At 53.9% G+C, this 23,504-nt stretch overlaps 1 protein-coding gene across 9 annotated transcripts in view; it reads right to left on the bottom strand.

The window, feature by feature from the left end:
- The window catches only part of CIITA (class II major histocompatibility complex transactivator), a 46,327-nt gene that overhangs the window by 6,890 nt on the left and 15,933 nt on the right, over positions 1-23,504 (bottom strand). For 5 of the 9 annotated variants that reach the window (XM_019468571.2, XM_019468572.2, XM_019468574.2 and 2 more), the window contains 14 exons: positions 16,210-16,353; positions 15,876-15,971; positions 13,604-13,666; positions 13,348-13,422; positions 10,988-11,032; positions 10,266-10,418; positions 9,702-9,836; positions 8,208-8,372; positions 7,630-7,698; positions 5,231-6,881; positions 4,252-4,410; positions 3,300-3,371; positions 712-792; positions 49-141 (listed from right to left, as the gene is read on the bottom strand). In XM_019468571.2, coding sequence (XP_019324116.2) covers positions 49-141; positions 712-792; positions 3,300-3,371; positions 4,252-4,410; positions 5,231-6,881; positions 7,630-7,698; positions 8,208-8,372; positions 9,702-9,836; positions 10,266-10,418; positions 10,988-11,032; positions 13,348-13,422; positions 13,604-13,666; positions 15,876-15,971; positions 16,210-16,353 — 3,001 coding nt within the window. Of the gene's footprint in view, positions 1-48; positions 142-711; positions 793-1,110; positions 2,448-3,299; positions 3,372-4,251; positions 4,451-5,230; positions 6,882-7,629; positions 7,699-8,207; positions 8,373-9,701; positions 9,837-10,265; positions 10,419-10,987; positions 11,033-13,347; positions 13,423-13,603; positions 13,667-15,875; positions 15,972-16,209; positions 16,354-23,504 lie in introns of those variants that run through there. The other 4 variants (XM_019468579.2, XM_019468573.2, XM_019468578.2 and 1 more) reach the window with 4 other exon arrangements.

The raw sequence follows: 23,504 nt of genomic DNA, 5'->3' as shown, positions 1-23,504 counted from the left end.
AAGAAAACAAAAGCCAAATGCCACAGGAGGGGCAGCCCCGGCACTCACTTGAGGGTCTCCAGGGCCTTGAGCCGAGGGAAGGTGGCCGACAGCTGCTCGACACCCTCATCACCAATCTTGTTCTCGCTCAGCGAGTCCAGGCTGCGGGTGGCATCAGAGGGAGGGGCCGTCAGCCGGCAGTCTGGAGGCCAGCTGACCAGCAGCCCCCTCCCATGCCCACCCCCCCACCTTGGACACGCCACAGGCAAACTTTTGAGAGCCGGTCTTCATCCCCCAGGGGCGCCAGCTGGCCAACAAGGGGATGAGGTTCTGACTCTCCAGGGAACTGAATCATTCCTCTCCCCCTTCACCCCCAGAGGCCTCCTGAGCTTTAACAGCTGCCTTAACCTCTTGGGATCACCATCGTGCAAGGGGATCATGGTCCCCGACCCCGCCTCCCCACGGGGAAGGTGGGAACACACGTGAGATCCGGGACGGAAGAGTCTCAAAGGTCACGAAAGGATTCCACTGTTTTGTTACCGGGGATTCTCATCCATAGCTTCCCTCCGTGGGGGCCTCAGGCCATTCCCACCAGCCATACTGAGGAGGCAGCAGGAGAGAGGGAGGAAGGGCCAGATACAGAAAGACTTTCTTTGCACACCTTCCTCAGGGCCACGGTTTGGGGTTATTGAAACCAGAGGTGGCAGGGAAGGTACCCGGGCCCATACTCACTCCAGATGCTGAAGGGAGGAAAAGGCCTCGAGGATCCTCACCAGCTTGGGAAAAGCCTGGGGGCCTGAGACGGGGCCCAGCCTAGGAGGCAAAGAGCAGACGTAAGAGCCTGGAACAGCCATAGCTCTTCATTTGGCCCCAGGGTCGGCTGGAAACGGCACAGAAGGCAGGCTCACCTGAGGTCTCTTCCCCTTCCTGCCTCCCTAGGGCCTTCCCTCCCCTGACCCCCACCAGATGCCACCCAATCCCTTTTGTTTCAAAGCCCCCCAGGCCCCAAGAGGCCAGCTGGGCTCCTGGCCTGCAGACGTGATTCCCACATTCTGGCCTGACAACCCACCAGTCTTGAAAAAACATGGCTTACTTATTTGCCATTACATTTTACTAACAAATAAAACTGTTTATGTGCCGGGCACATGCTGGATCCTTCACTCAGATTAGATTTCATCTCAACTGCACAAGGACTCTGAGCTGAGGGTGCTTCTTAACCCCGTTTTACAGATGGGGAAACTGAGGCACAGAGAGGTTACCTAATCCACACAAGGTCTCACAGCCTGGATCAACGTCCACGCCTGACCTCCAGGGAATGAGAAAAATAAAGACGTCAGAGGGCTGTTTTGTTCTGCTCTTAAAATACAAGGTTAAGTGTCCCCAGTGTGAAGACCGGTCTTTGATTCTGAAATGTCATAAAATGCCCCTTCCTAGAGAAAAATTTTTGCTTGTTTGAACGAACGCCCTTGATAAAGACGAAAAGATGGTGACTGAAATCTCAGTCTGGGAACCGCAAGCGTCACTAAAAGGTCACGAGGCGGGAGGAGTCCAAATTCTGATTTGAACTACGGGCGATACCACTTGGCTCCCGTGGGGCCTTGTGGGCAACTCCCTTCACCTCCGTCTCTGTGTCCTCAGATTCAGCCCCCATCTCAAGAGCTTGTCGGAAGGATCACGGAATTCACGCATCGAATGTCGATTACATGTCTACAGACATGTAACAGACAGAAATCCTGGCCCTCATGGAGATGACAGTCTGGGGGTGGGGTCCGGGGGGCAAGACAGATAAAGAAATAGGTAAATTGTCTGGTGCGGGAGACAATAAGTAATACAGACAAAAGTATGGCAGTGAGGGGGGTGAAATCGTACTTTGAAACATGGGAGTGAAATGGCCTCACTCAGTGGAAACCAGAAGGAAGTGAGAAAGTCTGGGCGTGGGGCATGCAGATACCTGGGGAAGAGCATTGTGCGCAGAAGACACAGGCCGTGCAAAGGCCCAGAGGCCGGTTAGTGCCTAGTGAGGTTGGAAGCCAACCAGCAGACTCATAGGGCTGGAGTGGAGTGAGCAGGGAAGGCGGCCCGGGAAACTGAAGGGTGGGGAAGCAGATGGGGGCCGAATCCGGGAAGAACCCTCTCCCCCAGCAGAGCCCGTGGCCTCATCTCCAGGCATATGGGGCCTGCGTACTATCTGGCACCGCGGCTGCCCGTCACACACCCGAAATAGGCCTTTCCTTCCTTCCTTCCTTCCTCAGAACTTTCTCGTGGCTTCTGGCCTCCAGGTGGCTAGTCTCCTGGTTCTGGGCCGTTCCACTTCACAACTCTTGTTCCCCAGAACACAGTTTCGGCCTCAAACTAGGGGCTTTTTATGCTGAAAATACTTCAAAGCCAGAAGGGGCCCTTGGTGATTGTTTTCATACATTTCCTCTTTTCAGCAACACTGCTGTCTGCACAAACGTGGCACCTTGTCTCTGTTCAAAACAAGAAATGCTTGGCTTTTTCTGGGGCGCGGGGGAGCAGAGACCACGAGGAGCGGGCTGCTTGCGGGTGACCAGCCGGGGGCCTTGGGCAAGTCGCTTAACTTCGCTAGGCCTCAGTTTCCTCATCTGTAAAATGGGGGAAGATAGTGACTAGCTCCCGGATCACCTACGAAATGCGTTGAGGACACTGTAGGCATTTAATGATTTCTTCCTAATCATTAGAGGTGACTTTTAGATCCCTAACCAGGATCACCCACGAATTTAGCTTCTTCCTCTGTTGGGGCAAGAGCCCGACTGACCTGACTTCTGTAACTCCAGAGAGTTGACACCCTCTAGGCCTCAGTGTCTTCATCTGTACAATGGGGAGAGAGTAACCATACCTGCATTCTGCATGGCCTCCCCGCCTGGCTCATTCCTCCTCCGTCCTCAAGCTTCAACCCTTCAGTCACCTTCTCTGCAAAGTCCCCTTTGACCTTCCCCTCAAATCTGTACTCCCAGCCCCTGAGTCACTGCCACTGACCGCAGGAGGTCATAATTGTCTATTTACACTAGACTGCAGCCTCACCGAGGACAGTAGCCTGGGTCAGTTGAGTATATCTGCCCAGTGAATGAACGGCAAGGAGGACGTTCACCGGTAAACGGGCCATGTAGCTTCACGCCCGAGAAACCGCAGCCCCAGCCTTGACCGGCCAGGCCCCGGATGCTGGATGCTGGTGTCCAGAGGGGCGAGGCCAGAGGCTAAGAATGATCTGGGGGACCCATCTCCATCCGGGTGGCACAGGCCCAGCTAATGCTAGATGAGACGCCTCGTGGGGACCCGAGATGATTCACTCCTTTGCTTACGCGAACTCCAGCTTCTTTAAATCCCGGACCGCAGGGAGTTCTCCAGCCGTATCTTCTGAAGAACTTCTTGTCCTGGAGAGAACGGGCGGGCAATGTTAACGGGCAGCAGGCTCCTCGCCTGTCACTGAGCCCCTAAGTATTGCAAGATGCCTGCCCCCGTGTCCCCAGATTCCCCAGAAGGTCTGCCTTCCTCGCGACTGTTGTGGTCCTGTTAGAGACACCTCAGGGGGGACGCCCGGGTGGCTGAGGCGGTTAAGTGGCCGACTTCCGCTCAGATCATGACCTCACGGTTCGTAAGTTCCAGCCCTGCATCGGGCTCTCTGCTGTCAGCACAGAGCCTGCTTCAGATCCTGTCTCCCTCTCTCTCTGCTTTTCTCTTTCTCTCTCAAAAAAATAAACATTAAAAAAAAAAAAAAACCAAAAAACCTCAGACCAGGACATTAGGAAGGGATTACTGCAGGCTTCATGGAAAAGAGCCTTCAGGTAAGCACTTAACAATACCCAGCCCAGACAGCACGTAGTAGGTGCTCAAACAATGGATGAGGACAGAATGAGAAAACGTTGTTCTATCCTCAAGTTTCCTCTGCCCCCTGGACCTTAGAGCTCTGTCATCCGTAAAATGGGAAGGATCTGGGCCCCGGCTGCCTTGAAAGGTGGCCATCGATATCACTTCTGCTACCAGAAGGAGAAGGCATTTCCTTAACTCTAAGCAGGGAATCTCTCGCTGGCTTTGGCTGAGAACGAATGGGGTTCGTGGTGGCAAGTTTTGGATGGCACACAGCGTGATCGGTCCTGGAGGCTCTGCCCGGGGGGGGAGGGGTGGCCGCTGCCTGGAGGAGGGCACGGGATGTCCCAAAGGAGAGGAGGAACACTAACGGCCAAGTTAATATTGGGTCCTGTCTGTCCTCAACCTGCATGTTCTGAGCCGCCTCTCATGCCTCTTCCTCCTCACCTCTGGATCTGCACGAGGTTGCCCAGATCTTCCACATCCTTCACGGACTTGGCCTTGAAAGGCTCGATGGTGAACTTCTCCTCCACCGCCCGGAGCAGCTTGGCCTCCCCACGCTGCTGTAGAGACTCCCACAGCCCCACCATGTCACTCAGCGCAGCCCTGTGGAGGAAAGGCCTCAGACCCAGGCACAAGGACCGGGCTAGACCATAACGGAGGGGCAGCTCCATGAAGGGACCTCCTACCCATTCAGATGCTTTCTGTTCCTCAATTGCATCCCTACTTCAGGAAGCCCCCCAAGACCACTCCAGCTCTTATTGATTCCTCCCTTTTCTCAACTCTCCCAGTGGTTTTGTTTCCCTTTTTGCTTTGGCTACCAGGAAGCCCCGTGCTAAAATCTTGGTGGAACCACTACAGTGGTTTAGGACCTTGCAGCTTGGGTAATGTATGTTTAGGCAGCTGGTGGGAGAGATTCTCTGTAGATTAGGCTGAAGTGATCAAACACATCCCTGAAGGATTTAAATGAGCCAAGTTAAGGAATCAAAGGGCTACATAGAGTGTGGTCAGATGTCAGTTCTTGAATAGAAAGCAGAATGGAAAAGGAGAGAATGGAGGTGGGGGGAGGCCAAGGGGTGGCTGTGGCCTCGATCTCCCCATGACAAAATGGTGGCTTGATTAGGGGACAGCGAGAAGAAAATGAATTTGAGCCCAGATCAGTCTTGGATTCTAAATGTGGCCCCATGCCCGGCACGTGACAGGCCTCCAAATAGTGGTGGAAGAGGCTGCTCTTCCCTCGCTGTGTGACCTGGGGAGAGCTGCTATCCTTCTCTGAGCCTTGACTTCCTCATCTTAAAAAAATGGAAGGAATCACCCCTGCCCCTGCCCAGCTACGGTGCATAGGAAGTGACACCCCACAGAGCCAGCACTGGGCACAGCACCAAGACCGTAAGCGGAGGCCCCCTCCCTCGGCCCCTGCCCCCACCTGAAATGGGTGACGCAGCTGAGTCCCACGAGGCTCCCCAGTCCAGGGGGGTCAATGCCAGTGCTGCAGAGGTCCAGGGAGAAGTCTCGGCCCGCCGCCTCCAAGGCGCTGCCCAGGACATAGGTGTGGGGAGGCGTGAGCCGGGTGCCCACGAAGGAGAGGCGGGCGGGGAGCCCCTGCACCACGTGCTGCCAGAGCCCAGCGTCCAAAGTCTCACGGGTGCAGTGCAGCAGCTCCAGCAGCTGTCCGGCCCGCAGCGTCCCCGGCTGCAGCCGCTTCAGGTACCTGGTGAGCACTTTCTGCTTCCTGTCCTTCAGGGTGGCCGCCGCAGGCCCCGCCAGGGCCCCGAGGCAGTCGGCATGCGGCTGGAAAACCAGCCCCGCCAGGAAGCGCGGCACGCCCTCCAGCCAGTTGTCGTAGGGCCTCTTCTTCCTCGGGGTCAACGCCAAGTACTGTGGCAGCTCCTTGTCCTTGATGTCGCTGCTCAGGGCCAGCCACACGGCCCCCAGGAAGCACTGCAGAAGGAAGCTGGAGAAGGCCAGCCCCACCGCCGCGGCCCCTGGGGCGGGCTGCACCAAGCCCTTGGCCACGGCCCAGGCCCTCGCCTCCGCCGACGGGAACTGGCTCTCCAGCAAGGTGCCCTGGCGTCTGCGGCCCAGCTCCCAGGCCAGCCTGGCCAGTCCCGCCAGGGCCCCCGGGGGGCTGTCGCGGGCGGCAGGGCCGAGCAGGCCCACGTAGAGTCCCGTGAGCGTGGAGGGCAGCTCCGTCTCACCCCCCAGCTCCAGGAGGGCCTCGGACAGCTGGCCCACGGCCCGGCACAAAGTGGGGCTGTGGCAGTGGCTGAGGAGGAAAGGCTGACCCTGGACGAGTTCCAGGGCTCTCTCTCGGCGCTCGGTCGCCCCTGCGCGCTCCAAGTAGCGCGTCAGGTAGGTCTTGGCCTGCTCGGCTGAGAAGCCGGCCACCTCGAACAGAGCGTCGGCCTTGCTCAGGCTCTGGGCCAGGCGGCCCCGGGGCCGGGCCGTGAGCAGCAGGGTGCAGCCCCGCAGCAGCTTACGCTGGAAGAGGCCCGCCAGCAGTCCCCGGACGGAGTGGGGCTCTGTGCACACGGGTCCACACGCGCTGTGCAGGAGGCCGTCTTGGCCTTCGAGGCCCTCGGAGGCATCCAGGATGAGCAGAACCCGGTCGGGCCTCCTCCAGACGTAGCTGAAGACCTCATCGTCCACCGGCAGAGGCCGGGGGCCCAGGGAGAACAGCAGATCCTGCAGGCGGTAGGTGTCCCCCCCACGGTCCAAACAGTGGCAGGGGAGGTAGAAGACGAAGTCGTACTGGGGCAGCTGGCCGCGGGCCCAGGCCCGGCTCGCTTCCCGGGCCCAGCGACTCTTCCCCTGCCCCGCTTTACCCAGCACAGCGATCACCTGCGTCTCCCGCGGCCGCCGGCGGTCACCCCCCGCCAGCAGCACCTCGGCCAGGCCCCCGCGGGCCGGCTGCCGCTCTGCCCAGTCCAGGGTGGCCAGCTCCCTCTCCTGGCTTTTGCTGCTGCTCCTTTCCAGCCGCGCCCTCACCAGTTCCACCTCCACCAGGATGCCTTCCGGGCCTGCGGGCTCAGCCTGGTACATGTCCCGAAGGGCGCTGCAGAACTTCTCCACCCGCTCTGCGAAGACCCAAGGGTGCGTGTGTGTTGGGCGGGGAGGGTGCCGGTGGCAGGGGCGGCCACCACCAGGACAGCCCAGGGGCCAGCCCCACCGTCACCAGCTTCTTCACCCACTGCCTGCTTTGTTGCTGCTTCATTCAGTTACCCAGACATCTGTCCGTCCGTTCGTCCGTTCACTTCCGCACCCATCATTCATTCGCTCGTCTTCTGCCTCGTTTATCCATCCACCTGTGCAGTTGCTCACTAACCCCCTTCTGCTCTTGCTCGCTCGCGACAGGAAGGCCACAGGGCAGGGGGGGCGGGGTTAAGGGTTAAGACCGTGGAATCCGCGTATCTGGTTCAAATCCCAGCTCTACTGCTAATTCGCGCGACCTTGAGCCTGTTATGGACCCCGCTACGTCTCGGGGGATGGCCCCGGTCGCTCCTCACGTGCAAAGCGGGGACAACAATAGGGTTGTTCACGGCGTGCATGATTCGATCTGTCTACCGTGCTTGGGAGGGTATGCGGGACGGCATAAGACATAGGGACTGGGCCATTCCCCCATCCCACCTTCCATCAGTCCCCTCCCCAGTGTCGGCTCCTTCCTTCGCCCACTGACCCAATTACCACTCTCCCCTCATTCATGCCCTCAGCCTGGAAAACGAGGGGTGGGGCAGAATCAGATGAGCAAGCCAACAAAGACAGGCTGAGTGAATGAGGGAAGTGGGGTCCCCCGCCCCGGGGCACAGAGAGTCAGACAGCACTCACCAGACCATTTCGGGAGCTGGCTGGAGACCTCGTGAGCTGCCGGGGATCGGGTAGGGGACATCTGCTCCTCTGAAGATGAGAAAGTTAGGGTAAGGGGCGTGCCCTGGGACTTCCCCATCTTCCAGGGGGGCATGCCGTCCCCTGAGCGTCCCAAAGGCAGAACGGACAGGGGAGGAGTGTCCCCCACACAAAGGTCATAAGGTGGTGACCTAAGGTTGTATCCTACCCAAAGACACCTTTCTGGGCCAGCTGCACTGTTAAAAATTTTACCAAAGTTGTAAAACTCACAACAGCTATGGAAAAATCGAGGTTTGCAGACTCTGCTGACAATTCAGAAGATCTGGCCACACTGGGGCTGCTTTTCTGCCGGGGGGCAATTAGCTAAAGGCCGCGATGCTCCTCGCACACCCTCCCATGCCCCCCATTCCCTGGAGATGCTCCCTGCCTCGTTTTATCCATAAATGCAGCCTGCTTGTCTCTGCGGGTAAGCTCAGCTCACGGACCTGACCGGGGCGATTCCTTCCCCCAGCGCCTCAGTCCTGCTTCCTGTGACTCTCCCGGGCCCCAAGCGTCCTTACCTGTCACATCTGCACGGGAGGTCAGAGCTGGTTCCGGCATTCCGGGAAGGTCAGCCGCAGACGGGGCAAAGGGGCTGGTGGAGCCGGGCCGTTCTGGGGATTTGGGGAGGCTGTGTATGGCGGGGCTGCTGGAAGGAAGCTCCTGGCTGGCCTGGGGCACCTCACCTACATCGGGACCAAGAGAAGTGTCAGAAGAGCCAGGTATCCACCCAGGAACCCACTCGGGTCATCCCCATCCCCATCCCCATCAGGCTCTGTGGCTTGGGAAGTCTGGGGAGGAGACAGGGGAACTTCCAAAAGAAGACAATTTCAGGACAGGACTGAGAAAAGGCCTCCGGGGTTACATCTAGCTCAGCGAGACTTGATTTCCCCATCTGTGAAAGGGACACAGTCAGCTCATAGGGAGCTTAGGGCAAGGGTCCTTCTAACACTCTTCCTGCACTGTGGTCAGGGCTCATGTCCCTGGATGTCAGGGATGTTCCCTACCTCCTGGGGTCCCAGCACATCACACAACAACTGGCATATAACCTCTAAAGGATGCTCTTAAATTGGGTGCAAGTTCCCCACCCCCCCTCCGGCTCCACCCACTCTCATGTCCCCGAGAGCCCACACGAGCCTTCCCCAGGACAACTCAGCGCGGTAGGTCAGCAGGGACCATCCTGCGGATCAGAAATGAGGCAATTCCGACAAAGCTGTGCAAGGATGCACACCGCTGTTCGCCACACTGCAAAAGACAGCGAGGGACAGCCCCGGCAACTCTTGTAAGCATCTCTTATCGTTTGGCTTGTGAACGAGCACGTAATGAGGTTGTGATCGTAAAATGTAATAAAGTTTCATAAAAAGAAAAAAAAAAGAGGGGTGCCCAGGTGGTTCGGTTGGTTAAGCATCCGACTATTGGTTTCGGCTCGGGTCACGATTCTCATGGTTTCGTGAGTTCGAGACCCACATTGGGCTCTGCGCTGACAGGGTGGAGCCTGCTTGGGATTCTCTCTCTCTCTCTCTCTCTCTCTCTCTCTCTCTCTGCCCCTCCCCTGCTCACGCTCTCTCTCTCTCAAAATTAAACATTAATGAAAGAAAAGATCATGCTCTCTCTCTCTCAAAATAAATATTAATGAAAGAAAGGAAAGAAAGAAAGAAAGAAAGAAAGAAAAGGAATAAAAGAAAGAAAGAAAGAAAGAAAGAAAGAAAGAAAGAAAGAAAGAAAGAAAGAAAGAGAAAGAAAGAAAGAAAGAAAAGCAAAACCCAGACTTAGTGGGGGGAAATGACACTTGGAAGGCCACAGGCACTGGACGGGTCATTCACCCAGACCACCTTGGGGAGCTCTGCTCTTCTCCTTTGATTTGTGGGAAATGGGGTCAGAGGAGGGCGTTCTGGGGAGGTTCACGAGAAGGTGCTAGGCTACAGCTGCCTACTGCCTGAGGTTGGGGAGGACGGGATCAGGGAGTAGTCAGGTAGCAGGGAGAGGGGTGGGGGGACCAGGCCTCGAACACTCACCTTGATAGATGACCATACCAGATACCCCTGTCCCAGCCCCTGAGATTTGCCAGAGCCCCTGGGGCAGAGTGGGGACGATCTGGATGTGTCCAGCAGAAAGGCTCAGGCAGCTCAGCAAGGAACTTGAAGGGGGCACTGTGAGAGACAAAGGCGGTGAGGCGGGATCCTCTGGAGCACCTGTGTCCGTCTTCCTGTTGTTGTGATTATTTGATTGCCACCTGACTCCCTTTCTAAAGGGCTCTGATGTCCCCCAGAGCGGCAGCTGTGTCTGTCTTGCCCATGGCGGTGTCCCCAACACCGAGCGGAGTGGCCGGGCACAGGGAAGGTGCTTAGTTCATAGCTGACCAGTCCCTGCTATGTCTCCCAGGGATGTGTCTCCTCCCAAGGCACATTCTCCGGCCCGGGCTGAGCTGATGGGGACCCAGAGGATGGGACTGGCTGGGATGGAAGCGGGTGACATGGATGGGGTGGGGGTCCTGTCCCCGGCCGCCCCTGCCTTGACCACTCTTCAGACACCCCCAGGGGTGGGGGGAAGCGTACCCCCCCCCCAAGTTCCTAACCTACCAGGCATCAGGATGGTCTCCTTCAGCCACCTCTGGCTGGATGCTGGCTCCTTGTTGAACACAGCAGGGGGTGACAGGCAGGGCAGAGCTGAGGAGTCACTCACGGACCCCACCAGGAAACTGCCAGTCACCATGGGCACAGCGAGGGGCTCAGCTGTGAGGAAGGAAGTCCTATCAGAATTAGAACTTTCTGAGGGCTGGGACTAGGCTTCCTCCATTCGACTATCAGCTGTTGCCTCACTCCGTCCCCGCTCAGGGGCTGGGCTCCCCACCTTTGCAATAACAACTGGGTGGGAGAAGGCGCGGGCCTGGGGGAGGGGCTCACTGAGGCACGGGGGCTCTCAGGAGGCCAGAGGGTGCTGGGTGACCAGCTGACTCTAGGTGACCCTGTACTCTAAAAGGACCAGTGTGGCCTGAAGGGGCAGCGGAGCAAGGCAGGGGGCAGGGTCTCAGCTCTGACTCAGAATTAAGAAGAAGGGGTGTCGGGGGAGAAGCTTTGAAGGAGAAGCTGAATCTCCCAGCCACCCTGAAACTGCAGAGCAGCGGCTATGGAATCATGATCTTGGTCTGAATCCCAACCCCGCCTCTCACTACCTTGTGATCTTGGACAAGTGACTTCACCTCTCTGAGCCTTGGCTTTCAACTGCCAGTTTCTACATGCACCTAAAGAGGCCCTGGCTTTCCTGCCTCAAAGTCTCCCTGGGCACCCCCCACGCGGCTCACCCAGCTTCCTGTGCTTCGAGTCCATGGGCAGCTCCTCTGGGAAGGCTGCAGAGAGAACATCATGGTTAACTGCCCCAAGGAAGGTGAGGCCCAAGCCATGAGCGGCTCATGAACCCCAGCAGCCCGTACAGCCTTGCCCAAACCCCACCTTTCTTTGAGAGAGAGAGTAAGAGAGAGAGAGAGAATCTCAAGCAGGCTCCACACTCAGCACGGAGCCCAACATGGGGCTCGATCCCATGACCCTAGGATCATGACCTGAGCCGAGATCAAGAGTCAGACGTTGAGCCGACTGAGCCACTCAGGCGCCCCTGCCCAGACCACAGCTTGCGGCACCCAGGGAAATGAGGCACTGGCAGAACGCCAGGGTCCCTTCCTAGCTGTATGTCCCTTTGGGTCCCTTCCTAGCTTTATGTCTTTGCAACGTGGCCTCTGTGAGCCTTTGATCGCTCATCTGTGCAACGGGGGCGGGGATCCCTACCTTGCAGGAGCACACTGGGAACCCACAAGGTAAACATCCAGCCCCAGCACACCAAGGGAGGAAAACCCTATGTGTCCCTCAGCAAGGGGCTGATGAAACAAATCATTGTTCACCAACCCAGGGACATTCCACACAGCCCTAAAAAAGAACGAGAAGAATGTCCCCAGAATAAAATGAATGGATGAGTGGGTGGATAAAGACGGACAGATGGATAGAGATGTGTTAAGGCAAATAGAGCCAAACATCAACCGTAGGATGTTCGTGGTGCATACGTGGTTGTTGGCAACACGATTCTTTCACCCTTACTGTATGTTGAAAAAGATCACGATATAATGCCGGGGAAAATATTTATCAAATAAAGCAAAAAAAAAAAAAAAGCCAGCAAGCGAGAGGAACTTTCCAGAGGCACAACCATGTGTTCTCCATCAGGGATACAGAACTGACCTCCCAGACACGTTAAATGAACGTGCAGAACGGCATTTAGTAAAACCGTGATGATGTGTGCGGGAAAAAAAATTTTTTAAAGAGTTGGCTGATAGACAAATAGAGTATTTCCTACTTTTATGTTTATTATTTATTTTGAGGGAGACGCAGAGAGAGTGAGCAGGCGGAGAGGCAGAGAGAGAGGGAGAGAGAGGGAGTCCCAAGCACGGCCAGCACAGAGACTAACGCGGGGCTCAAACCCAAGAACCGCGAGATCATGACCTGAGCCAAAACCAAGAGCTGGGTGCTCCACCAACCGAACCTCCCAGGTGCCCCAAGACAAACAGAATATTTCTAACAGGGTAAAAAGGAAAGTGGGAACATGGGTTGTTTTCAGGCAGGGAAACTGAGGAGCTGGGGGACAGGGGTGGGAGGGAGATTGGTTTTCACTGAATATTCTTTGCACCTTCTGAATTTCTACAGCATTTTTCTAGCCTGCCCCTGCTCTACCTGTTCAAAAATGAAGAAATAGGTATGAGTCCGACAGAAGGTCCAGAGCACTGGAAGTACTCAATCAACTGTTACGCCCATTTTACAGATATTTGCAGTCAGTGGACATTTATTGACGGGCTACTGCAGGCACTGTGTTAGATTCCTGGGATGCAGTAACGAGTAAGGAAGACAAGACCCCTGTCCTCAGAGCAGGGGACTAGTCTAAAAGGCAATAAATGCAATAAGTCCAGATTGTGGCAAGCGCTAAGGGGCGAGGAGGGACACAAAGTAAAAATGAGTGAGGCGATCTCTGTGGAAGGGGAGTCAAAGCAGGCCTCCGGGAGGAGGTGACCGGTTAGCCAAGACCTAAAGAATGCAAAGGAGCCCGCTTGGGAAGACCTGGGGAAAGGGCATTCCAGGCTGAACAGCAAATTCGGGGGGCCCTGAGGCTGGGAAGCGTATGTGGGTTACAGGAACGGAAGGAAGCCAGTGTGGCTGGATGTACTAGCTCGTGGGAAGTTTCGAGAGGTGGGAAGGGCCAGACTGTATAGGCCTCGTGTATGTATTTTGTGGCCATTGGAGGGTTAGCAGGACAGCAAAATGATCTGGTTTGCATGGAAAAGCCCGTGTTGACTGCCAGGTGAGGGCACGTTAAGGAGGCCTGGAGACTGAGCAGGAGGCTCAGAGAGGTGCAGGCACTTTGCTGAAGGCCACACAGACCATAAACAGCAGACGAAGGATTCAATCCCAGTTCTTGCTGACTCCAGAACCTGTGTTTGAAGACACCTCCCTCAACCACAGGGTCACCAGGGAGGAGCATGAGGGGAGCGGTGGGTGGAACATCCAAAGCCAGCAGAGCAGACAGGACTTAACACGGGAAGCAGCCGGGAGCCACAGCAGGCTCTGGAGCCAAGGCACGGCCAGGAGTCAGGAAGGCTGAGGGCAGATCAGCGAGGGGCCTACTTACATCTTTTCTGACTTTTCTTTTCCTCCAGCGTCTCCACACTCTCGCCGATCATTTCTTCCAATCCTATATGCTCGACTTTGGGGAAAAACCCAAGACACCAACATACGGTCAGTGGGCATCCAAGGTGAGCCTTCACTGTCCCTATATCGGGGCGGGATCTGACCACCCTTCAGAGGGTGACCGTCAGGTGTTACGACGCTCCCCAAGGAACAAGGAGGAAGGAGACGCAGGCTGAACCAAGAATCCCCCAACTTACTGAAAAAGCCTTTGCTCAGACCCTCCAGTTGTGAGTCCTGGAACACGTACTGGTCCAGTTCCGCTGCCAAGATCGGGAAAAGGGCAGTCGGTCAATGAGTTCTCTGAATGCCTTGTGTGCCAGACCTTGGAGCGGGCACCAAGGAACGGTGGCCCTCCGGGCTTGGCACACACAGTGTTTGCAGAATGAACGATCACACGAACGAAGGGACACGGAACCTTCATGGGCTCTGAATCCCACTTAAGGGATGATACACACCCGTGAAAAGTCACCTATTGCCATAAAGTAGTACAGTGCAGTACAGTACGGTTGTCACAGGGTTTTGAGTTTAAACTCAGCTCCACCCCCATTGGCCCCGTTAGCTGTGCAAACTTGGGCCAATCACTTAACCTCTCGGGGACTCCATTTCCTCATCTGCGTGATGAGAACGCCTGATGCCTACAATCCAGGGATGGGTGGTCTGGATTAGAGGCTCTACCTCCGAGTTAAGGCATCAAGCGCAGGAAGCCAGCATACCGTAGGTGCTCTTTGCAAAATCCTTTTCTAGACACTTTAGACCAAGCAGCTCATCCAATCCTCAGACATCCCACGAGGCAGGTGTGATTAGGTGATTAGTGTACCCATTATGCACCTAGGGAAGCCTTCTTCTAGACCTATGCCAAGATGCTTAGATGACTGCATGCTCAGGCCAGGGCATGGCCTTCTAGAAGCACAGAGAAAGCCCACAGACTCGAGGAACGGACTTGGATGAAGCTTCTGCTTCCCTGGCTTTGGCCGCTTCAACTTCCTGGGAAGATGCTCTCGAGCAGAAAAGCCCCTGAATCCTAAGGAATGCTCAGATCCTTCATCAGTGCCTCCAGTTGTGAAGAAGTATGAATGCCCTCAGCACCAAACACTTCTGCTTCCTCAAATAAGTTCCCAGGACGGAAAGGAAGCGGGCAGACTTCTCAGTTCTGTAATTTTTGAGACACACACAGTTACCACTCCTCTCCATTTTCTGCTTTGTGTGCTACTGGATTAACTGTGCACTGGGGGAAGACTGGCCACATTCATGCTGAGCACAGACCTGCTCAGCGTTGTGGTTCTTGGGTTGCCAGGAAAAGGGCCGCTAAGAACAGTTGTGCAGGTTGTTCACTGTACCCGGGTGCCCAGCAAGAGGACAAATGGAGGCCGCATCCTCTGAAGAAGGGACACCTTTTTCTAATTCAACAAAGCCTCTGTATGAGATAGTGGTGATCTTGCTGATGAGGGAGATTTACCCTACTCCCCTCCAAAACACACACACACACACACACACACACACACACACACACACACAAAACAAAAAACAAAAAACAAAAACAACGGCAACACCTCTCTCCAAAGAGTTCTGCCCTTATTGGAAAGCAGAGCTCTTTTTAAAGCTGCAAATCAGCCTCTCAGCTTAAGCCTTAGAGAACCTCCCCACCCTAGACACTTTCCTTTTTGTGGCTAAAAATAAAGACTTTGAAATGAGAAAGACCTAGGTTCAAATCTCACATCTGCCCATCACTATCTCTACTGCAGCCTTGGGTACACGGCTTCGCCTCTTTAAATTTCAGTTTCCTCATTTGTAAGGTGGAGATACTAATGCTGTCTACTTCCTTTGCTGTAAGGATTCAATGCAGTAACACACACACAGTGTCAGCACGTAACAAGGACCCCCCAGGTGGTAGATATGACAAATACTAGAGTAGTTTGGCTTAGGAGCTGGGGAGAAAGGGGGCGGTGCATGGTAAGGACTGTGTAGAAGGAAGGAAAGAAGGGTAAGAAATATAAAAAGGTATAGAGGGGCGCCTGGGTGGCTCAGTCGGTTAAGCGCCTGACTCTTGGTTTCGGCTCAGGTCATGATCTCACAGTTCGTGGGTTCGAGCCCCGCACTGGGCTCTGCGCTGGCAGTACAGAGCCTGCTTGGGATTCTCTCTCTCTCCCTCTGCCCTTTCTCTGCTCCCTCCCTCTCTCTCTCAAAATAAATAAACATTAAAAAAATGTATAGATACGGAGGCAGAGGATGTAAAGGTGAGATCCGGTTTGCCTGATAGTTACTAGCGAAGGGGTCGATTTCCCTTACTGTTCTCCATCTCCCTTCTTCCCTGGAGTCTCTGTTTTCTAGCCCTTGGCCTGCATCCTCCTGGTCCTGATTTATGAGGGAGGGGCCTGTTGCGGCTCTTGGTGAATGGATGAGGTTAACAAAAGAGAAAAAGGAACTCTTCCCCTCGACTGGCCTTTTTCTGGGTTCAGAACGCTTCCTCACCGATATTGGCATAAGCCTCCCTGGTCTCTTCATCACCTTCCATGTCACACAACAGTCTGCTGAACTGCTCGCAGTTGATGGTGTCCATGTCGGGTTCTGGAGGGAAAAGTCCCTTGGATGAAGCAGGAAAGTCCCTTGGATGAAGCAGGAGAGAGGGCTGGTGGGGATGGAAGGAGAGGCGGGGAGGGGCCGGGAGCGAGCCCAGGGGTTTGGAGCTGTCCGTGGTGCTGACCAGAGCTCAGCAGCCAGAACGTCCCCTGCCGGCTAACTGTGTCCATTGCAGGCTGAGGGGGTGAGGAAGGACTTGGGAGGGGCCAAAGGGAGGAAAGCCCACCTGAGCAGAGCTCCATCTCTTCTCTAGCCGGGTCCATCTGGTCATAGAGGTGGTAGAGCTGCAGGGGGTCAGCACTGCTGTTGAGAAGCTCCAGGTAGCCGCCTTCTAGAGGCCCCAACTCCATGGTGGCACACTGCCCACTGCCTGAAAGGAAGACACGTTCAGTCATCGCACGGAGTGTTGGAAAGGTGTAGACAGTTAACCTACCACAGTTCCTAGCTGGGTCACTCGGTGAGGGCCAGGGCTTGGGAGAGCCAACGAAAGTGAGCAAAGGTGCTCATTTGTCACCTCTTATGTGCTCAGGGCAGTGGAAAGAGGAAGCAATATTTCCTTCCTCTGAGGAACTTATGGTCACTCTGGGAAGATGCCCATGATGCAGGAAATGTGCCTGGGGAAATTTAGATTCAAGGCATCTTACACCTGGGAGCCAGGAGTCTTGGGTTCCACAGATGGCGCTACCATGAGTGACAACAGTTGAGATTTGTAGACCGCCTACCATATGCCAGACACATGGGCTAGCACATTGAATTCTCACATCAACAACCATATGAGGTAGACGCTATTACTATCCTCATTTTCCAGATGAATAAACAGGCTCGGAGAGGTGAAGTGACTTACATAAGATGACCCAAGCCCAAGGGGCGCTGGAATTTTGTTCTGGACAGTCTGATGCAAGGATATGCAATTAAGTGTTATGCTCTACTGCCCTGGGTGACCTTGAGCAAGTCTCTGCTCCTTTCTGTGCCTCAGTTTCCTAATATGTAAATTGAAAATTCCTAATCTGTTGAGGCAGATTCTAAGAATCTTCGTTTGGTGAAGATACCCAAATACCCTGGACATGTCCACATAAAAACTTGTATATGAAAGTTCGTAAATGCATAACTCATAATAGCCAAAATATGGAAACAATTCAAATATCTACCAATGAATGAATTAAAAAATGTGATAAATCCATACAATGGAATACCATTCAGCCATAAAAAAAGAATAAAATACTGATACATGCTGCAACATGAATGAAACTTGAAAACATTATACTAAGTGAAAGAAGTCAGACACAAAGAGCCATATATTGTATACTCCCATTTATCTGAAATAGCCAAATATTTACAGATAAGTAGATTAGTGGTTGGCTAGGGTTAGGAGAGAGTTGTGGAGAAAATTGGGGAGCAACTGACCATGAGAGTGGGGTTTCTTTCGGGGGGATGCCAAAAATGTTCTTTAGCTGACTGTGGGGATGGTTGCACAACTATGTGAATATACTAAAAAGATCACCGAATTGTGCATCTTATTTTTTTAGATTTTTTTTGAGAGAGAAAGCACCTGTGAGTGTGGGAGGGGCAGAGGGAGAGGGAGAGAGAGAGAATCCCAAGCAGGCTCCACTTCCAGCACAGAGCCCGATGCAGGGCTCGATCTCACGACCCTGAAACCTGTGCCAAAATCAACAGTTTGATGCTTAACTCACTGAGCCACCCAGGCGCCCATGAATTGTGCATTTTATATGGGCTAATTGTCTGGTATGTGAATTACCTCCCAATAAAGCCATAAAAACAAACGAAACACTGACCCTGGAAAATAAGCATTATTATCTCCATTGTTCAGATGACACCAAGTAGCCTCCCAGATATGCGCAGTTCTTGCTGGCTAGCATCACTCTGAAGCCTTGTCTGTGCGGCTCCAGGTTTCTGCCCCATTCCTAGTGGTCTATGAGTCCATGTAGGGTTCATTTCCTAGAGCTGCGTAAGTGGTACCATGAAACTGAGGAGCTTAAAACAACAGAGCCTTAGTCTCTCACAGTTCTGGGGGCCGGAAGTCCAAAATCAAGGTGTTGGCTGAGTCGTGGTCCCTCCAGAGGCTCTAGGAGAGAGTCACTCCTTGCCTCTTGAAGTTTCTGGAAACTGTTAGCATTCCTTTACTTGTGACCTTGCGGCCGAATCACTAAAATCTCTGCCTCAATGGTCCCATCGTCTTCTCTTCGTGTCTCAAATCTTCTGCCTAACTCTTAAAAGGATACCTGTCATTGGATTTAGGGCCCAGCTAAATCCACCATAATCCAGGATGATCTTATTTCCAGAGCCTTAACTGAATTCTACCAGCAAAGACTCTTTTGCCAAATAAGGTCACATTCACTAGTTCTATATATATTTTGGGGGCCACCATTCAACCTCCTATCCATGAAAAGCAGATGCTTGCTTGAAAGAATCAGACACAGTTTCTTGGAAGAGGTGGCAGGAGAGATGGCCTTGAAGGCCAAAGGACCTGACAGAGCCTTCTGAGTGCCCCTGCCTGGGTCACAAGAAAGTGGGGTTGAAGTGGGAAGGACAGCAGAGGGTAGGACCATGAGAAAACACACACACACACACACACACACCTCACCAACACAACACCTTCCAGCTGCTTCTTTTCATTTGACTCATTAACAACGTTCACCACTTATAGAGGGTCTCCATATAGACCACAGATATTACAGAGAATGAACTTTCCAGTCCAACATGTGGCCCTGGCTCGGGCTGCCTGTTGATAACGGGTTGGGTGGGAGTCTAATCATAACCCAACAGGAACCCAAACATAACAGACTTGCCTCAAAGGCCCAGCCAGCCTTGACTGGAGGAAGCAGAACTGAAAGATGGGGCCACCTCCCATTTCTTGTCGTGAGACGAAGCCTGGGGGTTGGGGGAGAAGAATTCCACCACTCCCAGCACATTGGCCTGAGAACCACACAGAAAAATCTACTGTTCTCTCTGGGGAGGTAAGAAAAGAACTCCCTTCCTTAAATCTTGCCTGCGGCCTTCTTCCCCTTTTCAATCTGGGCTACTTATCAATAGCTTATATCGTAGCAATCCGCCTCTTTTTCCAGGCAGTGGGGTCACCTGGTGACAACAGCTCTGGACTGAGCCCAGTAATTTCACGACTGAGTTGGGTGACTTTGGTCAAGTTACCAAAACTGTTTTTTCACAGGGTAACAAACAGGTCTGCCAGGGTCCTTCAAGTTCAACCTCCTTCACTCTGCAGAGGAAATGAGACCCTGAGAAGGCACATAACTCATACAAGGTCGTACAGCCTGCCTCCGGCCGAGCCTGCACCTGTCCCTCCCCAGAACAAGACTCTCAGTCCAGTGCTCTTTCCTGCCAATTGAAACGTTCCCATTCAATGCACAGCCCTGATCATATCTAGGCCTAGGAATAGGGACCAGGTCCTATCACAGATGGGTGATGGCAGGGAGTGCAGAAGGGAGGAGCCGGGAGAAGTTTAACCCAGCCTCACTTATTGAGGGACTCAGCACCAAACTTTGGACAGCGACACCAAATGCCTTCAAACACCAGAGAAATACACCTGACGGAAGAGATAAAAAGCCAACTTGTGTGAGCTCTGGAGTCAAACGGCCTGCGTCTGAAACCACTCCTACCTACCAACTCGCCACAACCTGGGCAAGTTCATTGTATAAACCTCCCGGAGCCTCAGTTTCCTCATCTGTAAAATGGGAACAATAATTGGTCACCCATGAGGATCAGGTGAGTTAATTCTCGTAAAGCCCTCAGAAAGATGACTGGCCCTTAGTAGGCCCTTAGTGAATTGCGGCTTAGAAGGGTATTGGCGCATGCGTGGTGCGCACAACGTGGGTGATCGCCATCGTTATCGTCCTCCTTATTATTATCAATTTGCTTCTAACCTCTGTGAGGTTGACAAAGGGACTCTTTCTCTTTCATTCCCGCCTAAGTCACCACATGGTGAAGCCAAGCTTTCTGTCCTTTGACTCAAGGAGACCCCACGGACCCCACAGGAACTAGAAAGCCCCACGGCCAGCAGTGGGACCTGGGAGGTCTGCTCATGTCCCCCATCACTACCTCTGAGAAGGTGCCTGGGAGAAAAGTCATCCAAACTCTGTGTCATTGGCTAAGCCCAGACAGGAAGACATCTATTCTTAGACACTCTCGACACACGCCTTAGCACCTCCCTTCCTGCTACCCCAGCATGAACCCTGCACCGGATGCACTTTCTCTTGAGTAGACAGGAGTTTGCAGTTCACAGTGGGCTTCTGCCTCCACCCCTACCCCTACATCTGAGCTCCAAAGAGCTCTAGGGAGAAGGCGGGATGGAGTATTAATGCCCATTTGATAGAGGAGGATACTCAAAACTTCGGTGAAATGGCTTGTCCTTGGTCACCTGGGTGGAGGGTTTGAGTTTGAATCAAGGCTGGGAGGCATTAAGTGGGTGACTTGACCTCTCTGAGTATCAATTTTCCCACTACTAGATCGGGATAATGACATTTCCCTTGTGGGACCAGTGAAAGGCCAAGAGAGGTCTCGGAGGCCTACAGGAGGCCCACGGGCAAAGGAATCCCATCGTGTTGGGACACTGCAGAGCTGGGACTCAGTCCCAAGAGTCTAGTCGCCCAAATCCATAGAGCCTCCCGTTCACACCAAGATCTACGTACATCTTGACTTGGGACCTCCCAGTATTCCCACAACTATGTTCCCTATGCCTCTAGATGTTTAGGAAGTGCTTCAGAGGCCCCTGATTGGACTCTTTCCCCCAAAGTGCCACTCTAGAGGGGACTGGGGACAGAGATGGCTCAAATCACCCCACTGCAGAGGAGAGAGTCCCCTTCAGTCCCCGAGAGTCCCCAGGGCAGATCGTACAGGCCAGGAGTTCTGCGAGGGCAGGAGCCCTGTCTACAGGCCCTAGCCCTGTCTAGCTCACCGATCCCCAGGCTCCAGCATGTTCCTGCACGCAGCGGGCTCTCTCCCTCCATAAAAGTGCTGCGTCACTAGAATTCACAGGTGCCTGCTGAATGCCAGGCAGCAAATGCCATGATGTGCAGACCTCATCCCATTCAGTCTAGCACACACGTTTGCGATCCGTATTCCCGTTTCTCGGGTAAAGAAACAGGCTAGTGATCTGGGATCTGAACCAACTGCTTGGCTCCCAAGTCACAGCCCCTTCGAGTCACTCTTGGTCCCCAGCTGCCCCGGGGAGGTGCCCTCGCCTGGTGAAAGAAGGCGTGGGTGGCGTGATGGTTTCTCCTTTTGAGGAGCTGTCTGGGGCACAGCGGAGAAGTGGTCTGTGTCTTTTTGGTAAACGAGCAGTATTTTTAGAAGGTCCTCTTTGAGCTCGCCCTCCCCCCACCCACCCCCCCCTGACCCGGGCCACCACCTTCCACATCCAACCTGAGAAAAAGTTCCTAACCTTTTTGCCACCAAAAGCCCCTTTGGGGGCTCACTTCTGTCCCCACTTCGTACAACACCACAGGTTTTGAAAGACGCACGCCCCAAAATGGTATCTAACATAAATGCATTTCTCTCTCCCCCCGGCCGAGGGAAATCAAGTATTGCCAAACTGTTCTAACTCCTACTTAAGTAACTTCACATCCACTGTATACGGCTCTCCCATCTGCCAGCGTCACGGTCCTCCGCTGCTGGGAGACTGTTTTGTGTTTGGGGCTGTGCTGGATACTCTCTGTGTATTATCCTGTTTTAATTGTCTGGGAAAGCGGTATTATTATAGTCATTTGACAGGCAATGACAATGAGGCTAGACTCAGTTTATCAGATGCTTTCTTCGCAGAAAAGGGGGGGTGTGTGTCCTTGGGGGTCTAAGGTGGCATCGAGAGGGAGAAAGGGGCACCTCTGCTAACCCCAAACTCTTCAGCGCTGCTCTGCCCTGCGATAAAAGAGCATAAGAAAAAATACGTCCCTGTACGTTGACTGTACTTCTCCTCCAGAAGAAGGAATGGAAAATCTTCTAACTGTGTCTAACGATGTGACCTTCCATCCCGGCTTCGCCTTTGACCTCCAGCCCCCTCTGAGCCCTAGTGGGTGTGGACACCACTCAGCCGAGGCATTTGGAGATTCTAGACTGCTCATGGCTTGTCAGCCTTTCCCCTCTGCATTCCCCCCCAAGGCCCCCCTGCCCCCGACCACCTTGCTGCCCGCCTTCAGGACAAACTGCTTCCGGAGGTCAGAGGGTGGCAAGAAGCCAGGAGCCTGGGGTCACTTATCTGCCACAACCAGCCCCTAGTCTGTATCTCTGTGGGGCTAACAGATCAAACAAGTTCCTCTTCTCTTGCACCTTGCAGACCTCCAGAGAAACTCTAAAAGACAGGCTGCACGTTTTCCCCCCTCCAAACCTGTAAAACATTGATTTACTAAGTATCTCCTACCAAAAAAAAAAAAAAAAAAAAAAAAAAAAAAAAAAAAATCTGGGGCTCTAAATAGGGGTTTTTTAAAAAAATTTTTAAATGTTTATTTATTTTTGAGACAGAGACAGAGCGCGAGCAAGGGACGGGCAGAGAGAGAGGGAGACACAGAATCTGAAACAGGCTCCAGGCTCTGAGCTGTCAGCCCAGAGTCCGATGCGGGGCTCGAACCCACGGACCGCGAGATCATGCCCTGAGCCAAAGTCAGACGCTCAACCGACTGAGCCACCCAGGAGCCCCCCCTAAACAGGTTTAAAACACAGTCCTTGCCAAGAAGCTTGCAATAGAGACTCCGATTCTATCTTAAGAGGGAGAGAAAACATGATAATGATAATACGGTGGTTAAGAGCGCATGCTCTGGGTTCAAATCGCAGTCCCCCCACTAACTGCGTGACCTCACGTAAGTAAGTCACTGAGCCTCTCCTGGTTGCGAAATCTACTGCCCTTGGTTGGCACGGCGTCTATGTCACTAGGCTGCTGTGTCTTGTCTCAAGTGACCTATCCAGAAAGTGCTCCAAAATAGAAACAGCAAGGCATCACTTGACAGTGTGCGACTGGCCAAAATTAGAAAGCCAGGAAACGCCAAAGGCTGCGGGTAGGAGCGGGCTGGGGCGGCCACCCTGGGGAACAACCCGGCACCACTTAGAAGACCTAAAGATGTGGCGATCCTACAACCTTCCAGTTCAAGGTTGGGCACAGACGTCCCAAGGAAATGCTCCCGTGGCCCCACGAAGACACCCACGGGACGACGCACTGTACTGTTTGTGGTGACAGAGTGTGGAGGCCATCGGGGTGTCCGCTGCTGAGGGAGGGACAGTAAAAGGTAGCCACGGCACTCCCTGGAGGGTGATGCCCTGATTAGAAGCAACAGACCACGGGGCGCCGGGGTGGTTCAGTCCGGTGAGCAACCGACTGCGGCTCGGGTCATGATCTCGAGGTCCGTGAGTTCGAGCCCCGCGTCGGGCTCTGTGCTGACGGCTCGGAGCCCGGACCCTGCTTCGGATTCTGTGTCTCCCTCTCTCTCTGCCCCTCCCCGACTCGCGCTCTGTCTCTCTCTCTCTCTCTCTCTCTCTCAAAAATAAATAGACATTTTTTAAAAT

Source organism: Panthera pardus, unplaced genomic scaffold (assembly GCF_024362965.1).
Source record: "Panthera pardus isolate Hobbes unplaced genomic scaffold, ASM2436296v1 HiC_scaffold_5, whole genome shotgun sequence".
Classification (NCBI taxonomy): Eukaryota; Metazoa; Chordata; class Mammalia; order Carnivora; family Felidae; genus Panthera; species Panthera pardus.
This window is presented reverse-complemented; position numbering and strand designations above follow the sequence as displayed.